Below are 25,588 nucleotides of genomic sequence, written 5' to 3' on the forward strand. Positions count from 1 at the left end.
AAAAAATAAAAAAAATGAGACTCGGAATTGGAGTCCATCTGTGGTAAATTCAGTTGATTGGACAGGATTTGGAAAGGCACACACCTATCTATATAAGGTTCCACAGTTGACAGTGCATGTCAGAGCAAAAACCAAACCATGAGGTCAAATGAATTGTCCATAGAGCTCCGGGACAGGATTGTGTCGAGGCACACATCTGGGGAACGGTACCAAAAAATGTTTTGCAGCATTGAAGGTCCCCAAGAACACATTGGCCTCCATCATTCTTAAATGGAAGAAGTTTGGAACCACCAAGACCCTTCCTAAAGCTGGCCGCCCGGCCAAACTGAGCAATCGGGGGAGGGCCTTGGCCAAGGGCCTTGGTCAGGGAAGTTACCAAGAACCTGATGGTCACTCTGACATAGCTTCAGACTCTCAGAACATGAGAAACCAAGCATGGTGGTGGCAGCTTCATGCTGTGGGGATGTTTTTCAGTGGCAGGGACTGGTAGACTAGTCCAGGTCGAGGAAAAGATGAACGGAGCAAATTACAGAGAGATCCTTGATGAAAACCTGCTCCAGAGCACTCAGGACCTCAGACTGGGGCGAAGGTTCACCTTCCAACAGGACAACGACCCTAAGCACACAGCTAACACTACGCAGGAGTGGCTCTGCAGAGAAGAGTGGAAAAACACCCCAAATACAGGTGTGCCAAGCTTGCAGTGTCATGCCCAAGAAGATGTGACTCTGTAATCGCTGCCAAAGGTGCTTCAACAAAGTATTAAGTAAAAGGTCTGAATACGTATGTTGATGTATTTTTAAAAAATCTAAAAAACTGTTTTTGCTTTGTCATTATGGGGTATTGTGTGTAGATTGATGAGGGGAAAATACAATTGAATTAATTTTAGAAAAAGGCTGTAAGATAACAAAATGTGGAAAAAGTTAATGGGTCTGAATACTTTCCAAATGCACCGTACATACCGTATACCAAATCCAATAATTCTCATTGGATCCCAGATTGTTTTTGTTCTGTAGCATTTCACTAAAAGTATTCTAAAATTAGGCATAGGACACATTTTACTTTTGACAAAATAACTCCAATTACTACAGCACATACTTGTAAACATTGTACGGAAATCAATTGACATTTTTACTCCACTCTCCATTACCACCAGCAAGCGTCATTCAATTAGTCCCACCCTGGGTTAATGCTATGGTTTAGGGAAACGCGTGGTGTAATTCCCTGTCCTTTAATCTATATTATTGAATCTGCTACATAGAAAAACAGCTACTGTCTTTTATGCAATGTTTGGTGTCAGCTGATTATTGTCAATTTTATTTATGTTCCAGTTCTGCTGGTGGCAGCGAGTGGGAATTGAGAAGTGTTGCCTTCAGTGTACCGTATATAGTTTGCTTAATTCATTCTGAAGTGCCTTACGTAGTTGTTACATTGCTATGGATTGCACGTGGATATTAGGTCATATATTTTTTTTTATCAAAGTTTTCAGTTTAACATAAATGATGCAGCCAATTGTCATCCAATAAGGACTTAATTTGAATGCACATATTGTTAGTCAAGAGAGGAAGTTTGAGACATTTATTCTAAAAGTAAAAATAGTCTGTCTGTCTGTCTGTCTGTCTGTCTGTCTGTCTGTCTGTCTGTCTGTCTGTCTGTCTGTCTGTCTGTCTGTCTGTCTGTCTGTCTGTCTGTCTGTCTGTCTGTCTGTCTGTCTGTCTGTCTGTCTGTCTGTCTGTCTGTCTGTCTGTCTGTCTGTCTGTCTGTCTGTCTGTCTGTCTGTCTGTCTGTCTGTCTGTCTGTCTGTCTGTCTGTCTGTCTGTCTGTCTGTCTGTCTGTCTGTCTGTCTCTGTCTGTCTGTCTGTCTGTCTGTCTGTCTGTCTGTCTGTCTGTCTGTCTGTCTGTCTGTCTGTCTGTCTGTCTGTCTGTCTGTCTGTCTGTCTGTCTGTCTGTCTGTCTGTCTGTCTGTCTGTCTGTCTGTCTGTCTGTCTGTCTGTCTGTCTGTCTGTCTGTCTGTCTGTCTGTCTCTGTCTGTCTGTCTGTCTGTCTGTCTGTCTGTCGTGTCTGTCTGTCTGTCTGTCTGTCTGTCTGTCTGTCTGTCTGTCTGTCTGTCTGTCTGTCTGTCTGTCTGTCTGTCTGTCTGTCTGTCTGTCTGTCTGTCTGTCTGTCTGTCTGTCTGTCTGTCTGTCTGTCTGTCTGTCTGTCTGTCTGTCTGTCTGTCTGTCTGTCTGTCTGTCTGTCTGTCTGTCTGTCTGTCTGTCTGTCTGTCTGTCTGTCTGTCTGTCTGTCTGTCTGTCTGTCTGTCTGTCTGTCTGTCTGTCTGTCTGTCTGTCTGTCTGTCTGTCTGTCTGTCTGTCTGTCTGTCTGTCTGTCTGTCTGTCTGTCTGTCTGTCTGTCTGTCTGTCTGTCTGTCTGTCTGTCTGTCTGTCTGTCTGTCTGTCTGTCTGTCTGTCTGTCTGTCTGTCTGTCTGTCTGTCTGTCTGTCTGTCTGTCTGTCTGTCTGTCTGTCTGTCTGTCTGTCTGTCTGTCTGTCTGTCTGTCTGTCTGTCTGTCTGTCTGTCTGTCTGTCTGTCTGTCTGTCTGTCTGTCTGTCTGTCTGTCTGTCTGTCTGTCTGTCTGTCTGTCTGTCTGTCTGTCTGTCTGTCTGTCTGTCTGTCTGTCTGTCTGTCTGTCTGTCAAGTCTGTCTGTCTGTCTGTCTGTCTGTCTGTCTTTGCCAAACCAATCTGCCTGTCACAGACCTGTGTGTGCTTTCTTGCATGTCATGTATGCTTGTGTGTGTGTGTTAGTCCTATCAGTGTGTGATTTAAGCGGCAGGCGTCCTGCCACAGTCATGGGTGGGTGGCGGCTAAGAATTAGTGGAAGGTGCAGACAATTGAATGATTATCTATGGCTTGGATTGTTCTTCTGGAATGGTAGTAGATGGGGGTTTCCTCATAGTGTGTGGGGTAATTCTTCAGCACACTGTGTGTGATACAATACTGAGTACTCCTAGCATCCCTCTCTGGCCCTCACCTCTTGGGACAGACTCACACACACGTTGTGCACACACACATGCTCCAGATGCTGTGGGTTGAGGCTAGGGGTTCAGAGAAAGAGAGAGGGATCATAAAACGCTGAGGAAGAGAGAACAGAGAACACAGAGGTCCTCTCCTCCCTCTCTCATTATCCTGTTACACTCCCTTTGTTTTCCCTGGCTGACCCACGGTCCTGCACTACATGTGCTTTTGAACAGAGGGAGAGAGAGAGAGTGATGGAAGGAAGAAAAAAGGAGTAAAAGGGAGGGATGTATTCTCACTCCCCCACACCGCCATGTTTGCTAGGGAATGAAGGGAGGGAGGGAGTTGGAAAAAGAAAGGAAGGATGGATCGATTCTCCCTTCCCTTTTACCCTCCTACATCACCATGCGCTATGTATGTTATGGGATGCAGGGAGAGAGGAGGAGGGATGGCTGGAGAAGGGAAAAGATGAGTGTAACTGAGGGATGAACGGATGGATTCTCCCTTCCCCCATTTATTTCTTTAATGCATTTGAGGCAAGTCAGTTGTGTTGTGACAAGGTATACAGAAGATAGCCCTATTTGGTAAAAGAGCAAGTCCATATTATGGCAAGAACAGCTCAAATAAGCAAAGAGAAATGACAGTCCCATCATTACTTTAAGACATGGTCAGTCAACCTGAAAATCCTAATCGCAAAAACCATCAAGTGCTATGATGAAACTGACTCTCATGAGGACTGCCACAGGAATGGAAGACCCAGAGTTACCTCTGCTGCAGAGGATAAGTTCATTAGAGTTACCAGCCAGAAATAGTCCATTTTAAAATTGTATTTAACTGTCTTAAATTTGCTGGACCCCAGGAAGGGTAATTGGGATCCATAATAAATACAAATACAGAACTGCACCTCAGATTGCAGCCCAAATAAATGCTTCAAGTATCAGACGCCACTCAACATCAATTGTTCAGAAGAGACTGCGTGAATCAAACCATGGTCGGATTGCTGCAAAGAAACCACTACTAAAAGACCAATAAGAATAAGAGACTTGCTTGAGTCAAGAAACACGAGCAATGGACATTAGACCGGTGGAAATCTGTCTTTTAGTCTGATGTGTCCAGATTTGAGATTTTTGGTTTGTCTTTGTGAGACGCAGAGTAGGGGAACAGATGATCTCTACATGTGTGGTTCTCACCGTGAAGCATGGAGGAGAAGGTGTGAAGGTGTGGGGGTGCTTTGCTGGTGACACTGTCAGTGATTTATTTAGAATTCAAGCACACTTAATCAGCATGGCCACCACAGCATTCTGCAGCGATACGCCATCCCATCTGGTTTGTGCTTAGTGGGACTATTATCTGTTTTTCAACAGGACAATGACCCAACACACCTCCAGGCTGTGTACGGGCTATTTGACCAAGAAGGAGAATGATTGAGTGCTGCAACAGATGACCTGGCCTCCACAATCACCCGACCTCAACCCAATTGAGATGGTTTGGGATGAGTTGGACCACAGAGTGAAGGAAAAGCAGCCAACACGTGCTCAGCAACTCCTTTAAGATTGTTGGAAAAGCATCCTAGTTGACTACCTCATGAAGCTGGTTGAAAGAATGCCAAGAGCGTGCAATGCTGTCATCAAGGCAAAAGGCTGTTTTGTTTAATATGTTTAACATTACTACATGATTCCACACGTGTTATATCACAGTTTTGCTGTCTCCACTATTATTCTAAAAAGTAGGAAATAGTAACAATAAAGAAAACACTTTGAATTAGCTGTGTCCAAAATTTGACTGGTACTGTAAGTATTCAGTACTTTATTGAAGCACCTTTGACGGCTCTACCATAAAGGCCTGATTGGTGGAGTTTTGCAGAGATGGTTGTCTTTCTGGAAGGTTCTCCCATCTCCACAGAAGTACTGTAGAGTTCTGTCAGAGTGACCATCAGGTTCTTGGTTACCTCCCTGACCAAGGCCCTTCTCCCCCGATTGCTCAGTTTGACCCGGTGGGCATCTCTAGGAAGAGTCTTGGTGGTTCCAAACTTCTTCCATTTAAGAATGATGAAGGCCACTGTGTTCTTGGGGACCTTCAATGCTGTAGAAATGTTTTGATACCCTTCCCCAGATCTGTGCCTCTGAGCCTCTGTGGGCAATTCTGAGCTCTATGGGCAATTCCTTTGACCTCATGGCTTGTTTTTTCTCTGACATGCACTGTCAACTGTATAACCTGATATAGACAGGTGTATGCCTTTGCAAATCATGTACAATCAATTGAATTTAGCACAGGTGGACTCCAATAAAGATCAAATCAATTAACATTGTATTTGTCACATACACATGGTTAGCAGATGTTAATGCGAGTGTAGCGAAATGCTGGTGCTTCTAGTTCTGACCATGCAGTAATATCTAACAACTAATCTAACAACAATTTATACACACAATTTTAAAGGAATGAATAAGATTATGTTCATAAAAATACCGTGGGGCAAAAAAGTATTTAGTCAGCCACCAATTGTGCAAGTTCTCCCACTTAAAAAGATGAGAGGCCTGTACATTTTCATCATAGGTACACTTCAACTATGACAGGCAAAATTAGAAAAAAAATCCAGAAAATCACATTGCAGGATTTTTAATGAATTTATTTGCAAATTATGGTGGAAAATAATTATTTGGTCAATAACAAAAGTTAATCTCAATACTTTGTTATATACCCTTTGTTGGCAATGACAGAAGTCAAACGTTTTTTGTAAGTCTTCACAAGGTTTTCACACACTGTTGCTGGTATTTTGGCCCATTCCTCCATGCAGATCTCCTCTAGAGCAGTGATGTTTTGGGCTGTTGCTGGGCAACACGGACTTTCAACTCCCTCCAAAGATTTTCTATGGGGTTGAGATCTGGAGACTGGCTTGGCCACTCCAGGACCTTGAAATGCTTCTTACGAAGCCACTCCTTCGTTGTGGTGGTGTGTTTGGGATCATTGTCATGGTGAAAGACCCAGCCACGTTTCATCTTCAATGCCCTTGCTGATGGAAGGAGGTTTTCACTCAAAATCTCACGATGCATGGCCCCATTCATTCTTTCCTTTACACTGATCAGTCGTCCTGGTCCCTTTGCAGAAAAACAGCCCCAAAGCATGATGTTTCCACCCCCATGCTTCACAGTAGGTATGGTGTTCTTTGGATGCAACTCAGCATTCTTTGTCCTCCAAACCCGACGAGTTGAATTTTTACCAAAAAATTCTATTTTGGTTTCATCTGACCATATAACATTCTCCCAATCTTATTCTGGATCATCCAAATGATCTCTAGCAAACTTCAGACGGGCCTGGACATGTACTGGCTTAAGCAGGGGGACACGTCTGGCACTGCAGGATTTGAGTCCCTGGCGGCGTAGTGTTTTACTGATGGTAGGCTTTGTTACTTTGGTCCCAGCTCTCTGCAGGTCATTCACTAGGTCCCGCCGTGTGGTTCTGGGATTTTTGCTCACCAGAACAGTGATCATTTTGATCAAATACATTCATAAAAAATCCTACAGTGTGGTTTTCTGGATTTTTTTATATTATTTTGTCTGTCATAGTTGAAGTGAACTTATGATGAAAATTACAGGCCTCTCATCTTTTTAAGTGGGAGAACTTGCACAATTGGTGGCTGACTAAATACTATTTTGCCCCACTCTATGTGGATAGGGTGGTGCTCCCTTTACTGAAGTCCACGACCATCTCCTTTGTTTTGTTGACGTTGAGTGTGAGGTTATTTTCCAGACACCACACTCCGAGGGCCCCCACCTCCTCCCAGTATGCCGTCTCGTCGTTGTTGGTAATCAAGCTTACCACTGTGGTGTTGTCTGCAAACTTGATGATTGAGTTGGAGGTGTGCATAGCCACGCAGTCACTCCCTGTGCATGGCCACGCACAGGGAGTACAGGAGAGGGCTGAGAACGCACCCTTGTGGGGCCCCAGTGTTGAGGATCAGTGTTGTGGAGATGTTGTTTCCTACCCTCCCCACCTGGGGGCGGTCCGTCATGAAGTCCAGGACCCAGTTGCACAGGGCGTGGTCGAGACCCAGATCTTAATGACGAGTTTGGAGGGTACTATGGTGTTAAATGCTGAGCTGTAGTCGATGAACAGCATTCTTACATAGGTATTCCTCTTGTCCAGATGGGTTAGGGCAGTGTGATTGCGTCGTCTGTGGACCTATTGGGACGGTAAGCAAATTGGAGTGGGTCTAGTGTGTCAGGTAGGGTGGAGGTGATATGATCCTTGACTAGTCTCTCAAAGCACTTAATGATGACAGAGGTGAGTGCTACGTGGCGGTAGTCATTTAGCTCTGTTAACTTAGCTTTCTTGGGAACAGGAACAATGGTGGCCCTCTTGAAGCATGTGGGAACAGCAGACTGGGATAAGGATTGATTGAATATGTCCGTAAACACACCAGCCAGCTGGTCTGCGCATGCTCTGAAGACGCGGCTTGGGATGCCGTCTGGGCTGGCAGCCTTGCGAGGGTTAACACGTTTAAATGCTTTACTCACGTTGGCTGTGGTGAAGGAGAGCCAGCAGGTTTTGGTAGCAGACCGTGTCGTTGGCACTGTATTGTCCTCAAAACGAGCGACGGGGCTGGTTTTCTTTTTGTAGTCCGTGATTGATTGTAGACCCTGACACATACCTCTCGTGTCTGAGCCATTGAATTGCTACTCTACTTTGTCTCTATACTGACGCTTAGCTTGTTTGATTGTTGTAGAAGTTGTAGAAACATCAGATGATCAATTGAAACAGGATGCACCAGAGCTCAACTTCGAGTCTCATAGCAAAGGGTCTGAATACTGAATAGTATTTTTAATACATTTGCAAACAATTCTAAAAACCTGTTTTCGCTTTGTCATTATGGGTTATTGTGTGTAAATTGCTGAATTTTTTTTTTAATCAATTTTAGAATAACGCTGTAACGTAGGAAAACAATCAAGGGATCTGAATACTTAACGAAGGCACTGTACACACACACACACACACACACACACAAAGGCAGGCTGTCCTTCACCTGAGCTCATTTTAAATGGCATTGCGGGTCGTCACAGCAGGAAACAAAATGCCAGGCCTCAGGAGAAAAAAAACGATGATGTACGTGATGACTCGTGGCTTTGTTCACACACAAGTGCACACACACACACACTTTCGACTTCATACACATAAACACATTTGTACAGACACACAATACAACAACTACAGTAGCTCTCTATACTTGCAGATGCCTGTGTACATAGGTCAGCCCCGAAATGATTCTTCTTATCAACTGTATACAAGAATTTACTCTGTTGTCTTATGAATTCAGCATTCTCTGTGTTGGTTTTGCCAATTCCCATTGTCACGCCTCTGAGAAGCAGTGGTTACATCATGTAGGTCTGATATCTGATTGGAGGTTAACTTTACAGAAATACAATTGGTCAATAACTCAGGTTTGTATCCTAACATATTTGATGCTTACAAAAGGGCCTGAGATTCATTGATATTACTCTTATTTGTTCCTGAACTACTGTGTTGAGATTTTCTTTCTTTCTTTCCCCCACCCCACGGGCTTTTGGGGCATGGTTAGAATAATGCTTTTAAGTTAAGTTCATGCCTTGTATGTGAATCCATTCATTTTAGAAAGTAGTATTTAGAATTCTATTTTCAGACATTTCTTCATTGCCTGTTACTCTAACAAAATATAATATAAGTATTCATGAGAGAACAACATTTATGCCAGTTGCCCCCTTTTTCAATCTTCTTGCAACAGTGTAGAGCTGATTTAATATCTCAATTGCCAGATATCTCAGACATAATCATATTTTCAGAATGTTTGCACCAACTCCCAACTCAACCCTGTTTTCAGTCTATAACAAACAATGTATTGAGATCAATTTTATATTGAGTGATAAAATAAAATATACTGTATACAGTAGACTGATGCAGCCTAGGACGTGAAGAGTGTAGGGCATGCCTGTCTGTCTTCAGGCTTGTGTGATGTGTGTAAAGCGATATTCATCCATACTGTGTAGCGTACATACCACTCTGTAGGACACTTTGTGTGTGTGTGTGTGTGTTAAAGAGCTGCCCTCTCACATAGAAAGGTCAGGTGTTATACATAAGCTAATCTGTGTTTGTGTGCGAGTGTTTGTCTCCGGCCTGCCTGCGTGTGTCAGCCTCTAATGATGAGGATGATGGAGGGACTCAAAATAGGACTGAGAGCCGGAGTTTTGGGGCCAGCACCCGGTGGGAGGCTAGGCGATTGGGGAGGGGTCTTTGAAGAAACTTGTAGGACGGCCGTCCAAAGTGCTTTATTCAAGCTCAAAGTACTCAAGCTCAGAGTACCGGCGCTCACAGAAGAGGACATGTCCACAGGAATGTTCCCTCTGTCAATTTGCAAGAAAGAGGGAAAAGGAATGGAGGAGAGGCGTGTGGGGGGTATGTAGGTGGGTGTGTGTGTGGGGGGGTGTTCCTGTGTGTCCACTGAGCTCCTTTTGCCTGCCAGCCAAGCGTCTCTGTTTCAGAAGTAATGCACCGTCTCAAAGCCACAAAAATACAGAAAAGAAAGACCGTCTGCGTCTCTTGTTACATGAAAGTGGTTTTATCCACACCGCCCGGCAGTATATCAGCCTTGAACTTGGCCACTGGAGACTCTCACCCATCTCCTGTCTGAGTTTTATCAGAGAATGTTATAAACGAGGCTTTCTGATGATGAACTGATTTACCAGTGGCTATTCATTTTGTTTGGTCAGGAGTGTCTATGCATCACTAGGCAGGGAGGCTGAGACAGCAGTTCATGTCTCCATTTCTCTCTAGCTGACCTGTGTCTCAGTCTGTGTCTGAGTGAATGTCTCTGTTCACTTCCAGTCAAAAGTTTAGACACACCTACTCATTCCAGGGGTTTTCTTTATTTTTACTATTTTCTACATTGTAGAATAATAGTGAAGACCTCAACACTATCAAATAACACTTGGAATCTGGAAGTAAAAAGTGTTTAAACAAATCAAAATAGATTTTATATTTGATATTATTCAAAATAGCCATCCTTTGTCTTGATGACAGCTTTGCACACTCTCTTGGCATTCTCTCAACCAGCTTCATGAGGTAGTCACCTGGAATGAATTTCAATTAGCAGGTGGAATATGTTGAATATCTTTCCTTCTTAATGCGTTTGAGCCAATCAGTTCTGTTGTGACAAGGTAGGGGTGGTATACAGAAGATAGCCCTATTTGGTAAAAGAGCTAGTCCATATTATGGCAAGAACAGCTCAAATAAGCAAAGAGAAACGACAGTCCATCATTACTTTAAGACACGAAGGTCAGTCAATCCGGTACATTTCAAGAGCTTTGAAAGTTTCTCCAGTGCAGTCGCAAAAACAATCAAGCGCTATGATGAAACTGACTCTCATGAGGAACAACACAGGAAAGGAAAACCCAGAGTTACCTCTGCTGCAGAGCATAAGTTCCCAGCCCAGAAATTGAAGCCCAAATAAATGCTTCACAGAGTTAAAGTAACAGACACATCTCAACATCAACTGTTCTGAGGAGACTTGCTGCAAAGAAATCACTACTGAAGGACACTGATAATAAGAAGAGTATTGCTTGGACTTAGAAACATGAGCAATGGACATTAGACCGGTGGAAATCTGTCCTTTGGTCTGATGAGTTCAAATTTGAGATATTTGGTTCCAACCTCCGTGTCTTTGTGAGACGCAGAGTAGGTGAACGGATGTACTCCTCATGTGTGGTTCCCACCATGAAGCATGGAGGAGGTGTGGGGGTGATTTGCTGGTGACACTGTCAGTGATTTATCTAGAATTCAAGGCACACCACAGAATTCTGCAGCGATACGCCATCCCATCTGGTTTGAGCTTAGTCTCACTATCATTTGTTTTTCAACAGGACAATGACCCAACACACCTCCAGGCTGTGTAAGGGCTATTTGACCAAGAAGGAGAGTGATGGAGTTTTGTGTCAGATGACCTGGCCTCCACAATCACCCGACTTCAACCCAATTGAGATGGTTTGGGATGAGTTGGATCTCAGAGTGAAGGAAAAGCAGCCATCAAGTGCTCAGCATATGTGGGAACTTTTTTAAGAGTGTTGGGAAAGTATTCCAGGTGAAGGTGGTTGAGAGAATGACGAGTGTGCAAAGCTGTAATCAAGGGAAAGGGTTGCGACTTTGAAGAATCACAAATATAAAATATTTGACTGGTACTTCATTTCTCTGTGTTTCTCTCTGTGTGCGTTTGTCTGCATGTGCAAGTCTCTCACTGACACTCGCTCTGTGTGTGTGTGTGTGTGTGTGTGTGTGTGTGTGTGTGTGTGTGTGTGTGTGTGTGTGTTTGACTGCACAAGCAGTTCTGAGTATCATCATCACTTTTTAATATGAATTGTTAAGTTAATTAAATTATTTAGCAAAGTGTATTTTTTTAAGTTTGCACTGATTTCCTAGGAGTCATCTGGTCTCTGTTTGAGGGGACGTCTGCCTGTATTCTTCCGTCTTGGCTGAGACATGATGGATTATTTCATCAGTTGAGAAGGGGTGCACTGTGATCTCTGTCTTAGGCTGGAATACGCATAAGTCACAGTCTCTCACACACACAGACCGACCGCACCGCTCCGCACACACACACTGAGAAGAAGTGTGTGTGTGTGTGTGTGTGTGTGTGTGTGTGTGTGTGTGTGTGTGTGTGTGTGTGTGTGTGTGTGTGTGTGTGTGTGTGTGTGTGTGTGTGTGTGTGTGTGTGTGTGTGTGTGTGTGACGTCAGACAAGTAAAGATAGAGATAGCGAGTAGGCCCTTCTGAGTGAACATCTCATAATGAAGTGGGTAGAGTAGCAGGTCAGCAGTGGTCAAACGGAGACACAGATCCATGCACACCATTAGGAACCCACAGTCCTATACAATACTCTATCGAAGAGTGCCCATAGTTATAGTTGGTGTGGGGTTAGAACGGTTGGGCTTTGTGCTTGAGTATGTGTTTGTATGTCAGCATGTATGTACAGTTTCTGAAACCAGGTTGACCTGGCCTAAGGTGCTCATTCAAGTTTCTCTCTCCCCTCATAACCCCTTCTTCTCTTAATCTGTCTATTGACCAGGGTCATCACTCTATCTGACAGGCACAGAAGGCTAGCTAATGACCACCTCTTATCTACACACACACACACACACACACACACACACACACACACACACACACACACACACACACACACACACACACACACACACACAGTCCCCCGCCTCTGACCTGACATGTCCTAAGCCGTCATTTCCTCATGTTACTTATTTTACAACACATTTCTCCCAGAAAGCCTTCCAACTCTGCCCCCCCTCCATCCATCCGTCTCTCCCTCCCTCCATCTGGTTTGAATCTGCAGGCTACTGTGTCACAGATAGGTGTAGGGACTGGTGATTTCTCTTTCATTTCTCCTCCCTCCTCCCTCTCTTCCTTATCCTCCCTTCACAATGGCTCTGCTTGTTTGGGGACTTCATAAGGGACTGGAGAGGCTGTCAATGTGTGCTGTGCTGTGTAGTCTTATCATTAGGGTCCTGAGTTTTCCTGATCACTTGACTTCACCAGGAAAACCTTTGAACCCTAATTTATGAAGAGTGAGCTGTACCTTGTTGCTTAAGTGTCACAACCCTCTTTTGGGAGACAGATATCTCTTGATGAGTTCACACCATTTTCTCTAGAATGATGTAATACTCTGAAAATAGAGGCAGACACTTTTATGAAACCTTTTCTATCTATTTACAATAGCTGTTATGTTGTTCAATGGATAATGGTCAATAAGTTTTCTATAAAACAGTCTAAAATAAAAATCTGAGTGCAGTTTACCCAAATTAGTTATGTTATTGTGTTATCTTTGTGAAATGCAAGCTGCATATAACCTCATCCCAAGGCTAGTGTTTGGATATCAATGATTCAAGTTGGCCTTAGTGGGAGTGACCTTACTGAGTAAAGTATTTGTTATTTAAGTTGAGCAAATCACACAACTGTGAGGTGTGTTTCCAAGTGGAGGCAAGACATGTATGGAATACACATACAAGTTAGGGGGAAGGTGTTGTGGGAGATGATTGGTTGGTAGATTAAGCCAGGGAGGGGGTTCGAATAATCACACCCGGGCGCCGGTGTAAGCGTTTTTTGCACGGGCTGAAAGTTGATTGCTTTTGATTATGAACCGGGCTGCCTCCCAGGTATAAGCCAGGTGCCCCGCTCTGTCTGACGGTGAAGTTGGCTCAAAACAAAAGAGACGTAATTAAGCACGTTTAGTAATGAGTAGGATTCTGGTTTCCCATGCAAAAGTGATTGCTTATGATAACACTATCTGCCCTACCAATGAAAACTAGATTGAAAATTTAAAAATGTATTTCATACAGAATGGGTTGTATGTTTCTGGACGATGCACCATGTTGCCTCGTTGACAACATGACCGAGCAGTGCAGATTACTGTTCGATTTGAGGAGGGCGCTCCTCCCTCCCTGCCTTCGCCCGGGCCAGATTAATCAAACCTCTTCATTGCTTATGCTCCCGATCTTTCTATTGGCTAACAAAGGCCAAGTTTGCCGTGTTGGTCCACCAGACTCTTTGCGCATTTGGGCGGAAGTGTCTGGGAACGAGATTAGACTGCATATACAGCTTTCATGCTGGGAAATAGGGTTGAACTGACATTGATAAATATCTGAGTGTCTATTGCGACTTGCCATTATAGGATTCATCTTTGTGTTTTTACCCAACACTCCCCCATTATTATCTGTGGTCTGTTGATAAAATACCTGCTTTCACTTATTCAATACTATAGAAACCCATTTCATAAGTACTTTTAGGCTGAGCAATGTGGTACACATCCAGTACATGGATTTGATCACAAAATCCCCAATCCTGCTCTTAGGTCAAGCTTTAAAGCGATATTGCAAGATTTCTCAATCTAGGTGGTTTATCTACTTTATCTACCCAGAGTCAAATGAACTCATGGATACCATTATTATCATTAGCATATCATTATCATAGCGCAATTGCTGGAAGTCTCCCGGTAGATAGCTACTCTCATTAGCAGGGGAATAGACTTTCTAACTACTCCAAAACTTGGTGGTAGGTAATTTGGTCATCACAACATGGTATCTACCCGTGCGCTCACAGACACCATAATGGGACAGATACAACATTGCGTTCCCCTATACATTTCTATGCGACAATGGGGAAAGAATGAGGAAGTGGATAGAATCTTAATATTATCAGTGAAATAAAAATATATATATATATTGATTGTTATGTTTAGCTTTGTAAGACTATAAATGACCAAGCACCCAATTTTGAAGTAATTAGAAGCAGGGGTTGGACCCGATTCAGGCAACAGAACCAAAAACCGGAAAAGAATGACATTTTTCAAGGATCAGAATCATAACCAGGAACGAAAGTGATCTATACTGTTCCGGGAACAGGAATGTTATTTTTAAAGCTTGGAAACCAGTTAATAACGTTATTTTACATTTTGGGGATCTTTTTCCAGTTCCACAAAAAACACAATAAACCGCCTAGGCAAAGCCCTCTCACTGTCAATCAGAAACTTCTTCCAGTGCCAGCCTGCCAGCTGAAAATCTTTGCAGTGTGTGTAGACTACCTACCCCTCCCCCTCCGAAGCATAGCTCTAGCCTACTGACATTACAAGCATGATTCAGAAGATAGGGAGAGAGATTTTTAATTGGAGAATAATGGTTTAACCTGTTCAATGCTAGTTAGGGATACTGGGGACACTAGGAATACTGTAGTTATAACATTTCACGTTGAATTTTTAGGTAAGCCATTTTTAATTCTGGTGCCACTCTGCACACACAAGGTTCTTAGCTTGCGAGCTTCTCTGGTCCAACGTTAAGCCAATTCTGAAGTTCAAAGACATTCAACGTTCCTCCATTCAGGCCTAATTCAGATAATATATGTCATCACAAGATGCCCAGAGCTTCAAGCCAAGCCTCTTCCTTCTCGCTCTCGCCCCACCCACAAAATGTCATTTACATCTCACGCCCTACACTTGTTTTTCCATCACGCATGTTTAACAACTCATTGCGCTATAGCTTGCCCACTCCGTAGCAAGCTGCTCTATCTGCACTGCATGATTGTAGTTTAATGTCAAGCTAAATGTAAAACAAAATAGATTTCAGAGGTTTAAAAAGTAACAGAAAAAAATATATATATAAACCAGTACTTTATTGGTGTTCAAACTGGTGCAGAGCTTTATTTTGCTGGTCGGAACAGTGGAATGGAACAAAAAAATATATTGTTCTGTTCAGAACAAAACAAATGGAAAAACATTTTTGTTCCAACCCCTGGTTAGGTCTATTCACCTGCATGTGAGAGGATCTGGATACTATACCGGGAGACTTCCAGCAATTGCGCTATAATGCTTGCTATCTTCAATAATCTCCAAACTGCACGCCGAGACATACAAATGATATCCATGAGTTCCGACTCTGGGTAAGTAGATAAACGACCTAAATCTCAAAATCTTGCAGTATTCCCTTAACGCTGGACTGGTGCAAAGCTGACAGCTACACTCTTTCTTTTTCTCTCTCTCTCTTTGCCTCTCTCTCTCCCTCTTTCTCAATCTCTCCTACTCTCCCCTTCATCCATATTACTCTCTCTGTCTATCTCTCTCTTTCCCCCTGCGTCCGCCATCCTTCTACGTAATAATGGACTATTTTCTTTGTTTTGTCTCCTTTTCAAGACAGAGGCAAGGGAGACCATCCCCAGGATGCTGGCAGAGCTAGACCTAGGCAGGACAGAGAAGTGTGTGAGGGTCAACTCAGTGTCCAGCGGCCTGGCCAATGCTGACCTACAGGTAATCCTGCAGGCAGAGGTTCTGCCTCCAGCCCTGATGCTGCCCAAGGTGGAGGACGCAGCGGAGGTGCAATGGGTATGTGTCTTTTATGTGTGTGCGTGTGGAGGTTTACCGTTCTTTGAACGACTTACCGTTCTTTGTGCAGCTTCAAATGTCGAACATAATTGGAAATTGTTGTGCCTCCGTCTGTAATTTTCTTCCCAAATGTTTTGCAAGTTTGCAATCCGTTTTTTGTTGACTACAGTGTAGTCTTTATATCCGAAAATAATAATTTGGGGTATCATCTTTCCAGGGGCTTCGTCGGAATTCACGCACCGACGTTCCTCTGCACTGCCATGCGCAACTTTTTCTCAGCTGCGCTGCACACTTTTTTTATATAGCTTCATTTTTAATATTTGGGCTTGGGGAGGGTATCAAGTCAGTTCGAGTCAAAAGGCTCAAGTCCAAGTTATGTCACGAGTCATTGGTGTTAAAGTCAAAGTCGAGTTGCAAGTCATCATATTTGTGACTCGAGTCTGACTTGAGTCCACACCTCTGTTAAATAGCCACAGTAGCCAACATGGCCACTGTTAAAACTGTAGCTTAAAGCGGTTACAGTCTCAGTGTTCACAGTAAACTCACCATGGAAGTCGCATAGAATCTTGCACAGAACATTGGTGGAGGGGGGATGAATTGTAATAGAGGTGGTTCAGTTTCTAAACCTTGTCTGGGAGCTGAAGACTTGCATTTACTCTCTCAACTATTGCCTAGGCTTAAGCTCAACATTCTTGTGCCACTCCGACGACCCGTGTTGAAAACTCAGATCACATATTGTTCAACATCTTGCGCAATGGAAGCAAAAAATAGGAGAAGTGAGAAACTAAAAATACTTAAAACATGTCTGCCTTCTTCCCTCCCCCCTCTGTCTTTAAAGCACACAGCGGCCCTCATGGACAAACCCAATGCAGTAAGAGGAAACCACAGGAATCTTCAAAGTAATAACAACAAACTTTGCCATCTCTCCATCAAGCAAGGGGAATTGATCCCTGTGGCAGGGCCCAGGGAGAAGCCCAGTGTTGCTCTTGGCACTCGATAAAAAAACAGATGACATTTCTTTAGCTGGGGCTTTAGAAGTTCCATAGATGTCTGAGCGAGTGCAACTGTGACTTGCTCTACCCACTGTGGAATTTGGGGAAATTAGAGAGCACTTATTGAACTAATGAGTTGAGATGCCATGTGTTATATCATGTTATGATATAAGATGATATATATCCGTATATAAGACAGTTACTAATAAAATCATAACTAACATAAGAAAGAGGCCATTATAGTTTCGGAACTGAACATACAGAATTTTTAATCGGAGTTCCCAATTTGACATCTTTCTTGTTTGTTAAATGAGAATGGATGTTAGTCATTGAAGTGTGTGTGTGTGTGTGTGTGTGTGTGTGTGTGTGTGTGTGTGTGTGTGTGTGTGTGTGTGTGTGTGTGTGTGTGTGTGTGTGTGTGTGTGTGTGTGTGTGTGTCAGTGTGTGTGTCAGTGTGTGTGTCAGTGTGTGTGTGAGTGTATGACATTGTGTCTACACTTTCACTTTCTTTAGCCACGCTGAATGGATACCTCAGTCTGTCCCGTCAGCTCTAGGCCCTGCGCCACTCCAGACATGCGTCAACCATGGGAGACAACGAGCTCGTGGTTCCAGTTCCGTTGGCATGCATTGAAACGTATAATCATAATGATGATATGTTAATCATAATGATACATACGAAATTCAGACCAGGTAGCTATTACTTTTTCCAAAGTCAAGACAGAACTTAATTTATTGATAAGACGGATAGCAGAATTTACCATCCATTGAGTTAGACAACCAATAATTCCATGTTAATCGCCCCAAGCTACACAGTACATTTACATTTAAGTCATTTAGCAGACGCTCTTATCCAGAGCAATTAGCTGATATAGCAACTATTGAATCTAAAACAGGGAGAATTACTATCAGAACCAAAATTCATCAAAGTTTATCCCACTTCTACAAAGAATTGAACACTGCAGATTGTAAATCCACACCAAGCCAGCCCTTACGAAAATGAATTTGTTGCTGCAAACTAAATAGTGTGCCATGAAATGTTGCCAAAAGTCTGCAAATTTTTGCCACGTGGTGAATCTGCGCCAAACCTTTGACAACAATAACAGTTTGCCAGAGTTTTTTTCTGGCAATTCTCTTAGGATTCAGTTTGAATCTGTGCCAAACATGGGGCAACAAGTTCATGACCAATCAAGGAGATAAGAAACATCTGTTTGAAAATGGAAACCAAGCTATCTTGGTAGCTAGCTACCTACCAATGTTGTCCGGTGAGTGTCTAACTTAATTAAACTTCTTAATAAACTTTCACATTTTATTAGCTCAATGGTTGCTATAAATAGCAAAGTCATGTTTTAATGGGATAGAGTGAAACACATTTTGTTGATACCAGTTTCAATTACCAGTTTCAGTTACCAGTTTCAATCAGTGCCACTGACTGACTGTTATATATAATTTTTGCACAATTCATGTGATAGTTAGCTAGCTAGCTAACTAATGATTTTCCTAAACATGTATTTTTTTTAGGTGAATACTGTTTTTTAATACCAATATGTTAGTGTCATGGTTCAGTAACATGTTAGCTAGAACAACAGCGAAGTTTGGTAGCTAGCTAGCAACACTATGAGTTTATTTGACGTCAAAGCAAAATGTCACTTTTGCAGATGGATACCCTCCCCTTACCCATGGTGTTGGAAGAGGCTGTACTGGGATGAGGATGCATCAACACCCTGGTAATATGTTTGTGGTGCACTCAGTCATACAACTTTTTTGAGTGATAAATGAGTGTGTTGTCTTCAAGATTGATAAGGTAAGTAAATCTATTCATTATTCTCATAAATGTAGCCCATACAGTAGCTTGGCATTTTTCCTATTTTGTTGCCTTACAACCTGGAATTAAAATACATTTTTGGGGTGTTTGTAACATTTGATATTCACAACATGCCTACCACTTCGAAGATGCAAAATATTTTTGATTGTGAAACAAACAAGAAATGAGACCAAAAAAACGGAAAAATTAAGCGTGCGTAACTATTCACCCCCCCCCCCCTAAAGTCAATACTTTGTAGAGCTACCTTTTGCAGCAATTACAGCTGCAAGTCACTTGAGGTATGTCTCTATAAGCTTGGCACATCTCACCACTGGGATTTTTTCCACATTCTTCAAGGCAAACTGCTCCAGCTCCTTCAAGTTGGATGGGTTCCGCTGGTGTACAGCAATCTTTAAGTCAAACCACAGATTCTCAATTGGATTGAGGTCTGGGCTTTGACTAGGCCATTCCAAGACGTTTAAATGTTTACCCTTAAACCACTTGACTGTTGCTTTAGCAGTATGCTTAGGGTCATTGTCTTGCTGGAAGGTGAACCTCCGTCACAGTCTCAAATCTCTGGAAGACTGAAACAAGTTTCCCTCGAGACTTTCTCTGTATTTAGCGCCATCCATCATTCCTTCAATTCTGACCAGTTTCCCAGTGCCTGCCAATGAAAAACATCCCCACAGCATGATGCTGCCACCACCATGCTTCACTGTGGGGATGATGATCTTGGGGTGATGGACAAAGAGCCCAATTTTAGTCTCATCTGACCAGAGTACCTTCTTGTTTGCTTATTTCTGGCCACTCTTCCGTAAATCCCAGCTCTGTGGAGTGTACAGCTTATAGTGGTCCTATGGAGAAGATACTCCAATCTCCACTGTGGAGCTTTGTAGCTCCTTTAGGGTTATCTTTGGTCTTTTTGTTGCCTCTCGGATTAATGCCCTCCTTGACTGGTCCGTGAGTTTTGGTGGACGGCCCTCTCTTGGCAGGTTTGTTATATATTCTTTTCATTTTTTTATAATTGATTTTTTGGTGCTCCGTGGGAAGTTCAACGTTTCTGATATTTTTTTAGAACCCAACCCTGATCTGTACTACTCCACAACTTTGTCCGTGACCTGTTTGCAGAGCTCCTTGGTCTTCATGGTGCCACTTGCTTGGTGGTGCCCCTTGCTTAGTGGTGTTGCAGACTCTGGGGCCTTTCAGAACAGCTGTGTATATATACTGAGATCATGTGACACTTAGATTGCACAGAGGTGGACTTTATTTAACTAATTATGCGACTTCTGGAAGTAATTGGTTGCACCAGATCTTATTTAGGGGCTTTATAGCAAAGGGGATGAATACGTATGCACGTACCACTTTCCTGTTTGTTTGTTTTTTTATTTATTTTTATTTTAAAAAGTAATTTTTTTCATTTCACTTCACCAATTTGGACTATTTTGTGTATGTCTTTTACATGAAATCCAAACAAAAATTAATTTAGATTACAGGTTGTAATGCAGCAAAATAGGAAAAATATACATTCACTCTTTGGAACAATAAAATCTTTCATTGTTTTAAAAAAGTAGTTAGCTCATCTTGATCATGTGTTGTTCCTTCCCTCTTTTTTGCACACATGACTGTAAGTCGCTTTGGATAAAAGCGTCTGCTAAATGGCATATATTATATTATATTATTCTAGAAGCAATCTGTTACCAGGCAAACCGTGAAAGATCTAATTGTTACAAAGAGTGAATCTACTGGCTACATTTTTGAGAATAATACATTAATTTACTTACCTTATCAATCTTAAAGACGATACACTCATTTATCACTCAAAAAAAGTGTTAGAAGTGTGTGCACCACAAACATATTTCCAGGGTGTTGATGCATCCTCCTCCCAGTACAGTCTCTTCCAATCAACGCATATTGTTGCGCGCTGCCCAACTAGCTTAGCTGTTGTGCTAGCTAACATGCTACTTAACCGTGACACTTGCATATTAACATGTATATTGGTATTAAAATACAGCTACATATTCACCCAAAAATGTGTTTAGGCAAGTTAGTTTGCTATCACATGAATTGTGCAAAAATATGATGGTTAACATTAGCTAGCTAAGTGCTAGTCAGTCAGTGGCACTGACAGATTGAAACGGATATCAACCAAATGTGTTTCAATCTATCTCATAAAACATGACATTGCTAACTAGGCATCATTTAGCTAATAGAATTTGTTTAATAAGTTAGACATTTACCATTGGTAGATACTGTAGCTAGCTAGATAGCTTTGTTTCCATTTTCCAACAGATGTTTCTTATCCCCTTCATTGGTCATCAACAGTTACTGGTCTTGGAACTCCTGTGTTCACCAGAAACAGCTTGCCACAGGTTTGCCACAGATTCACCACTAGTGGCTAACGTTTGCAAACTTCTGGTAATATTTTGTGGCAGACTATTTAGTCTGAAAAAATAGGGAGCTCTGGGAAATTGTTGTCCAAAAAGTTTTGACTCATCTGTCCATAGAACATTCTTCCAAGAGTCTTGATGATCATCCTGGTGCTTCCAGGTGCTTTTTGGCAAACTTGAGTAAACTTTTTGGATGAGATGAGTCCCATTTATATCTGGCGAAAACCAAACACTCCATTCCACAGTAAGGTCCTTGGTGGTGGTAGTGTGATTGTTTGGGGATGCTTTGCTGCCTCAGGGCCTGGACAACTTGTCTTAATAGAAGGACCAATGAATTCTGTTCTGTATAAGATAATTCTACAGGAGCATGTCAGGCCATCCGTCTGTGAGCTGAAACTGAAGCGCAGCTGGGTGACGCAGCAAGACAATGATCCAAAACACACAATCAATGCTTGAAAAACCACAAATGTCACTGAGTTAAAGCAGTTCTGCATGCAAGAGTGGGCCAAAATTCCTCCACAGTGATGTGAGAGACTGGTCAACTACAGGAAGCTTTTGGTTGCAGTCATTGCAGCTAAAGGTGGCGCAACCAGTTATTTAGTGTAAGGGGGCTATTACTTTTTCACACAGGGGCATTGGGTGTTGCATAACTTTGTTCATTAAATAAAATAAGTATACATTTTTGTTTTTTGTAAACTCAGGTTCCCTTTATCTTATATTAGGTTTTGGTTGAAGTTCTGATATTCCAAAATAGAGAAAATCAGAAAGGGGGCAAATACTTTTTCAGGGCACTGTATGCCATACTAAATTATGATATACTGTAAAATGGTATAAATTTCCATTTGGAAGACTGTTATTAATGAAAACATAACATCAAGTCCATTATAGTCTTTGAATGGAACATACTGAATTTTGAATTAGAGTTCCCAATTTTACAATTTTCCTTTTTGTTAAATGAGAAAGGTGTTAGTCATTGAAGTGTATGTGCACATGACATTGGTGTGTGTACACCTTCACTTTCTTTAGCCCCGCTGACCGGATCAGCTGTAGGTCTCCCCTTGAAAGTGGTTCCATAAAAGTTTGTGTGTGTGTCCAGACCTACGTCAACCATGGGCCTCATCCATGTGGCTCTCTGTAAATGTGTGATGTGTCTGTCTTTGTGCGTGTGTGTGTATATACTCTGTTCTCTCTGGACCTCTGTAGGCTTATATCCCATGTGGCTCTTTATAAAAGGTGTGTGTGTGGGTGGGTGTGTGTCTATCTATAAAGGGGTGCAGTGCGGATGTCAGTTGGGGTGGGTCAGGAGACAGTGACATCATTAAAGCAGTCGCCATTTCCTAAGGGCCACCATATGGGAGGCAACTGGAGGGGCCGAGAGCTGTCTGTCACTCTCCCACACACACACACACCAAAATACAGACTTCACATCTATCTTGTGGACTGTAAACAGTGCATACACGCACATACAAAACATTAAAAACACCTTATATAAAACACCTAATATTGAGTTGACCCCCCTTTACCCTCAGGACAGCCTCAATTCGTCTGGGCATGGAATCCGCAAGGTGTCTAAAACGCTCCACAGGGATGCTGGCCCATGTTGACTCCAATGTTTCCAATAGTTGTGTCTAGTTGGCTAGATATGCTTTGGGTGGTGCACCATTCTTGATACACATGGGAAGCTGTTTAGTGTGAAAAACCCAGCAGCGCGGCTGTTCTAGACACAAACCGGTGCTTCTGGCACCTACTACCATACCCCATTCAGACACTTAACTCTTTTGTCTTGCCCATTCATCCTCTGAATGGCACACATACACAATACATGTCTCAATTGTCTCAAGGATAAAATAAAAAGCTGTTAACCTCTCTCCTCCCCTTCATCTTCACTGATTTGAAGTGGATTTATCAAGTGTCATCAATAAGGGATCATCGCTTTCACAATTCACCTGGTCAGTCTGTGTCATGGAAAGAGCAGATGTTCTTAATGTTTTGTACACTCAGTGTAGAGAGCCGCAGGGACAAGGCCTATGGCTGACAGGTTTGGACAGACACAGGGTGCACACACACTGTTGAGCAGAAATAGTTTACCATTCAGCAGCTCTGCATGACTTTTGAAAAGACCTGCAATTATTTGCAATGTCTTAACTAGGTGAAGGGAGCTTTGAAGAGAAGGAGGAAAAGAAAGGAAAGAGGGTGGGGAAATAATAACAGAAGGTGAGATGGAGGGAGGATTGAAACGGGAGAGAGAGGGAATGGAAGGAAGGAGAGGGGGAGAGTGGCTATGTAAGGAAAGTGAGAGGGAAAGGTGGAATGGGGTCTGTTCTCACACAGACAGACACTTCTGGTCTCTCGGCCAGAAGCAGGACGTTTTTAACTAGTGTTTTTAATTAGAACACATTTCTTTCCTGCTGCCTGCCCTCTCTCTCTCTCCCCCTTTCTCTCTCTTTCTTACACTGGTTAATTGGAGACAGGTGTTCCCCTCTTTCTCTTCCCCCAGTCAACCGTTTCTCCCCTTATTCCCTACTTTTCTTCACATAAAAAAAAATAATAATAATAATACATTCTAGGAGACTCGTGATAAAAAAAAAGTATTAAAATATTGTTCCAGTTGATGATGTAGGCCAGGGATGCAAACTAACAAGAGGATGGTACACTAAAGTATTTTTTATTTATTTTAATTATAGGAATTTATAGAACACAGCAGTAGTCTTGCCTAAAGCACTTTATTTTGCATTGTTGCGCCTCAACATATCCACAATACACTCAGACACACACACACAAACACGTGCACACACATAAACACACACAATGGGTGTGGGAGCCAATCTCATGATGTGCGCGTCTGTCTGCATTCATCTGTCACTCTCTGTCTGTCTTCCGGTGTGTCTGTCTGTGTGCCGACCTGCATTCGTGTCCATGTGTCCCTGCATAAGCATGTCTGTGGTGTTATCCCCAATGCCCAATGTCAGTAAAGCTGTAAATCCTTGTCTTATGTACCTTCTTCTCTTGCTTCTTACTATTGATACAGGCCCAAGATCCTCCAGCACTGATTTGCCCCTAAAAGATGGACTTACTTTGTTCCCCATTGTGTGGAAACCTTTAGCCGGCCTTTTCTCCTTGTGTGATGGACAAGGCTTATCGTAGGATAATAGGCGGAACTCTTTTGTCTTTTGACAATTCTCACACAAATTCGGGGCTGTGGTGTATTCGTCGCTGCCACGCTATTGGGTGTGTACTGGGGATTGAAAGGAGAAAGAGAGAGAGGGAGATGGGCCTCTCTTCTCCTCCTCTGTCTACTTTTTGTCCTTTACCGCCGACACCTCTTTTTTGTTCCCACCTCTCATTCATTTCTCGGCTTCCCCTCTGTGAAATGAACACTTCAGCTGGCCGGAAACATTTAATCTGGGCCCCTTTTGAAGAGGATGAATTGAAACTTGTCCCACTCACCGCCACCTTCTTCTTCTTCTTCCTCACCCTATGGGTGGAAATGGTTGTGAAGTGTGGCTTGAAGAGGTGTTTTTGGTCAATAGTGAATAACATCTGGAAGGGTACTCGGATTGAGTGCTATTAACTGATAAAAGTCTCCCTGCCATAGAGGAACAATAGACAGGCACAAGTAACTCTCCATGAAAAGAGCCATGGTGATAATTGAGTGGATTTCTATGGTCTTTCTTTCCCAAGTGCCTAAAGCCACAATATGGAGTTTGTCTTTCCACCACGAGGGCAGCCCCGCAACTTAGTTTGCTGTAAAACTTTAAAGAAGGATGGGGCTGAAAAAAGCAACCACTCTCAAATTATTAAATGGTGCTATTGATGCAAGGACTGACAGTCCATGAGATTGACATAATAGTTTTGCTGCTGTATTGTACATGGTTTGTTTACAGACTCAAATGACAACACGAAGAATGAGTAATACAACCTTTTTTGGATTTACGATATGGTTTTTGATCAAATTGTAAGGTATTTATCAGTAAAATTCTTCCGCATTCAATGGGTATATACTGTATATATCATTGAGAGACCATTGAAATGACCATTGAGTAGCAGGACATATCCTAGATTGTGTCTTCTATTACATTTTACATTTTAATACCAACTCACAATAACCTCTACCAGTGTGTATCCTAATATATAATATAATAATATATGCCATTTAGCTGACGCTTTTATCCAAAGCGACTTACAGTCATGTGTGCATACATTTTACGTATGGGTGGTCCCGGGAATCGAACCCACTACCCTGGCGTTACAAGCGCCATGCTCTACCAACTGAGCCACAGAAGGACCTGGCTCAACTGGATACTCTCCACACAAATAAAAGCACATAAACATGTTCTCAGATGTAATCAGAGAGGGGTTGACCATCTTCACTACAGCCAGTGGGAATATACCTGTCATTTGTTACCACTCCAACACATTTTCCCAGTCCAGTGAGAATTTGTATTGTATTGTGTGGTGTAGTGGGGGTAATCTATGTGTGTTATCTAGTGGGGGGTACTCACTATGCACTATGTCTG

General features: G+C 42.6%; 2 protein-coding genes across 6 annotated transcripts in view; one reads left to right on the forward strand and one right to left on the reverse strand.

Moving 5' to 3' along the window:
• LOC127915127 (uncharacterized) overlaps positions 1–25,588 on the reverse strand; it is a 1,101,500-nt gene that overhangs the window by 157,601 nt on the left and 918,311 nt on the right. The window lies entirely within an intron of this gene.
• clybl (citrate lyase beta like) overlaps positions 1–25,588 on the forward strand; it is a 215,893-nt gene that overhangs the window by 138,213 nt on the left and 52,092 nt on the right. The window contains exon 3 of the mRNA XM_052493987.1: positions 15,703–15,891. Within this exon, the coding sequence (XP_052349947.1) occupies positions 15,703–15,891 (189 nt within the window). The remainder of the gene's footprint in view (positions 1–15,702; positions 15,892–25,588) is intronic.

Source organism: Oncorhynchus keta, chromosome 34 (assembly GCF_023373465.1).
Source record: "Oncorhynchus keta strain PuntledgeMale-10-30-2019 chromosome 34, Oket_V2, whole genome shotgun sequence".
Taxonomy (NCBI): domain Eukaryota; kingdom Metazoa; phylum Chordata; class Actinopteri; order Salmoniformes; family Salmonidae; genus Oncorhynchus; species Oncorhynchus keta.